At 55.8% G+C, this 3,234-nt stretch overlaps 1 protein-coding gene across 2 annotated transcripts; it reads right to left on the bottom strand.

Annotated features, from left to right (window-relative positions):
* Positions 1–131: 131 nt before the first annotated feature.
* On the bottom strand, positions 132–1,244 carry LOC127752019 (vesicular glutamate transporter 1-like). Of its 2 annotated transcripts, none has more exons than XM_052276460.1 (3): positions 969–1,244; positions 419–718; positions 132–344 (listed from the first exon to the last, which is right to left on the bottom strand). In XM_052276460.1, the coding sequence occupies exons 1-3, from the start codon at positions 1,176–1,178 to the stop codon at positions 147–149; spliced, it is 708 nt and encodes a 235-aa protein (XP_052132420.1). In that variant the 5' UTR covers positions 1,179–1,244; the 3' UTR covers positions 132–146. The 2 variants fall into 2 exon arrangements, with proteins under 2 accessions (XP_052132420.1, XP_052132419.1); XM_052276459.1 differs by having other exon boundaries at positions 419–721; positions 969–1,242.
* Positions 1,245–3,234: the final 1,990 nt, after the last annotated feature.

Raw genomic sequence — 3,234 nt, 5'->3', positions numbered from 1 at the left:
ATCCTCGACTCGGCGGGTGCACGGGTCCCCTCCTCACCTCTCCCCAGACCTGGACCCAGGACCCGTGCGCCCGCTGAGTCGAGGATAGGCAAACCCACCCGCACCTGCGTCTTCTCTGAATCACCCGGTATACTACATCACTGCGTCTAAAGAAAACGCCCTCTAATCTCGAAAACGATGGTGGTGAGAAAAAAAATTCCACCACCAAAAAATGACGTATTACAGAAGATGCAAATGTGGGGACTGGTCGCTGGCTCACCGAGGTATGCGGTGACGAACCGGCTCCGCTCGTTGGGTGGGATCCACTTGGCGGTCATGTCGTGCATGGCAGGCCACGTCAAGCCCTGGCGGAACACACAGTATCAGTCTCCGCTCTCTGCCGCCAGGACGCCGTCAGGACGCCGTCAGGTGTACTCACGGAGATGCAGCCCTGCGCCAGGCGGATGAAGAGCAGCGCGCCGTAGTGCGTCCGGGCGGCGGCCGGGATGGCGAAGGCCAGCAGGGCCGGCACCAGGTTGCCCAGGCCGAACACGAGCTTGGTGCCGTAGCGCTGCGCCAGCACCCCGCCCGGCACCTGCGTGGACCAGTACAGCCAGAAGAAGGCCCCCAGCACCATGCCCTGCTCGTGCTCGTTCCAGTCGAAGCGCTGCGGTGCCTCCAGGCGAGCCTCCAGGTGCATCCCGGACGGCTCGTCCGCCTGCGGCTGGTCCATCAGCGCCTGCTGCGGACCGAGGAGACAACATGGTTGGAGACCATCGCCGCCAGAAACGGAGCGACAGCGAAATTTGGGTGATATCGCAACGATATCGTTTGGACATCGCGTGTCAATGTCTTGCCCGCCACATTTTTGCCACCACTGATGGCGACACGAAAAGCGACACAAAGTCGGCAGCGATATCTAAACGATATCGCCGGTCCACGCGGTGCATGGCGCATCCGCGTAGGCCGGCGTGTCCGTGTGCACTCACGTCCTCCTCGGTGGCGGACTCGTTGAGGAACAGCGCGAGGGCGGGCGACAGGCTCGGAGCGATGCACTGCGTGCCCGCGGGCTCCGGCTGCGAGCCGTTCAGGAGGACGTCAGCGGACAGTCTGCGGACCGGGGGTAACACCATGGCGACCAGGGCGATGTTCATGTTGATCCGGACCATGTAGTTGACGGCAAAGCCGACGAACACCATGATCCACAGCACCTGGCGGGTGGACAGCCATCCTGAAAACAGCGAAGAAACGCTTGTTAAATTAGATCATCATTATTGAAGCATGCTGATAATTATTAAGTTGTGCGACCAACGTTATTGTCAGAGACGAGAAAGAGTCGTATTGGACAACTGCCCTCGCTGGCGCTAGGAGCTAGCGACGGCCGTCTAAAGACATTGTACCTATGTTTCGATTCCCCATTTGGTTCGAACGTTGTCTTGCCTCGTGATTCTCGTTCCCATGTTGCTCATGAGACCGACCGTCCCACATGTCCCCTCCAAAGTCGTTTTCACCATGACGAGCATTGGAATAATCTGATTAATAAGCCACGCGCTGGAGTCCTTGTGTACATGTGGGTGCTGTACAGCGTGGACCGAACCGTGAACACACTAGCACCGGTCGGATCGCCTTACACCTCGGCTAGGCGGCTTATTTTTGCGCACTCTCCCTTCCCTTTCTAACTTTTATGCGTTGACATATACATGCCAGGTACACTGTTGAAAACTCTGGACTCATAAACAGAGTCCGTACGTACAAACACTTGACCGTGCTTGGAAAGAATCCTCTTCCAACAACTGTTTACAAAATGACCAGGCCATTCTATGGTGATCTAGTGTTGTAATTTTTAACAGTGTGGCCGATTCACACTGCACACTTTTTTACTATGCAATCGGTTGTGGCGGGAGTAACTCGCGGGCCGCGGGTCCTTGTGGTTCCGCGGGGGTAACTACACTACACTAAACCCGGATCCAAGTCGGATCCCTGCTCCACGGGGGTAAATCGCGGTCCCTCATCCCGCGCTACCCCACCCCGCGAGTAGAGTAGGGCGGGTAGAGTACAGGACTCTACCCGCGAGTACCCTACTCTACCCTACTCCCGCGAGTCAGTGACTTTTCCTCACGGGCACTCGAAGCACTGTAAGTTTTTTTTTACGAAGAGCTGCTCTGTGTAACGTACAAAGCGGTACCAAGGATTTGGCAACTTCATAATACCGGGTGGCTGATAAACCCCGCTCACTTCTATTAGTTATGCTGTACAGCACGCACGAGTGCGGGGCGGGCTTGCCTATCGCCCTTGTCTACGGCGCCTTGCTGGCCGAGCGAGTAGGCAATCCGCCCGCACTCGTGCGTGCGGTACAGTCTAACTACAGAAGTGCGCGGGGTTAAGGGTTCATCCAGAAAGTACGTCCGTCATTCGCCATTACAAACCTACTAAGTTCAGCCCTTGCAAGCTCTCATGGCGCCTGGTAGGTAGACAATGCGATGCATACGTGTGCGGCGGGGTGGCCTACCCTGAGTCTTACAGGCGCCGAGCTTCGGTATTTTGCCGAATGAATCTGAGGAAAACGGACATACTTTCTGGATGATCCCTAATCAGCCACCTGGTACTAAGAAAAACACAACCTTTGAACTACGAAGGGTTTGGCTTACTAATACGAAGAGCAAAGTCAACAAATTAGTGCTCTTTGTAATAACGATGAAAATCGGTTCGTAGTATGGCGGTTCTAGACCTTTCGTACGTTACAAACCCAATTCTCCATACTATGCATGCTCTTCGTACGGAACTAAGAGTGGGTGCTCGCGGGGCGACGAGCGCCCAATAACAATGATAGAGGGAGGTGCTGCTGCCACTTAGAGCCGATCCTGCTCGGCAGGGCAGGTATGCATTCCCGGATGGAACCGTGCGCGAGGGTTACATATTGCATAGTACAAAAGTGCGAATCCACCACCGCAGCCTCCTTGTATTATGCGGCCACGCGTAGAACATACATCACCCGCGATAATGCAAAGGCAATCAAAATCACAAACATTTTGCGCTTGCTCATTCGGCCCAACCCCACTAACGTTGTGTCCTTCCTCGGACGTGGAGACGGCAGACCAACAGAATTATCTTATCACCCCCCTCCAGTCCCCTCCGCATATGTTTGTACGGAAGATGGACGGTGTCCTGATCGCCATAATGTTGCATCGGCTGCCCCTCGGGCCGCCGCCCCGGGAGGATGGAGATGGAGGACGCCCCGCTGCGACCGAGGGGCAA

Source organism: Frankliniella occidentalis, unplaced genomic scaffold, assembly GCF_000697945.3.
Source record: "Frankliniella occidentalis isolate FOCC.00 unplaced genomic scaffold, Focc_3.1 Scaffold3022, whole genome shotgun sequence".
In the NCBI taxonomy this organism is placed as follows: domain Eukaryota; kingdom Metazoa; phylum Arthropoda; class Insecta; order Thysanoptera; family Thripidae; genus Frankliniella; species Frankliniella occidentalis.
The sequence above is the reverse complement of the archived record's forward strand: the minus strand, read 5'-3'. Positions and strand labels throughout refer to the sequence as shown.

Excerpts from the sequence above, each read along its gene's own strand:
- LOC127752019 (XM_052276459.1), bottom strand. The coding sequence starts at position 1,178 with ATGGTGTTCGTCGGCTTTGCCGTCAACTACATGGTCCGGATCAACATG. Across the intron at positions 722-968 it reads AGTCCGCCACCGAGGAGGAC|CAGGCGCTGATGGACCAGCC; the intron begins GTGAGTGCACAC and ends CTCGGTCCGCAG. Across the intron at positions 345-418 it reads TGGCGCAGGGCTGCATCTCC|GGCTTGACGTGGCCTGCCAT; the intron begins GTGAGTACACCT and ends GTGTTCCGCCAG.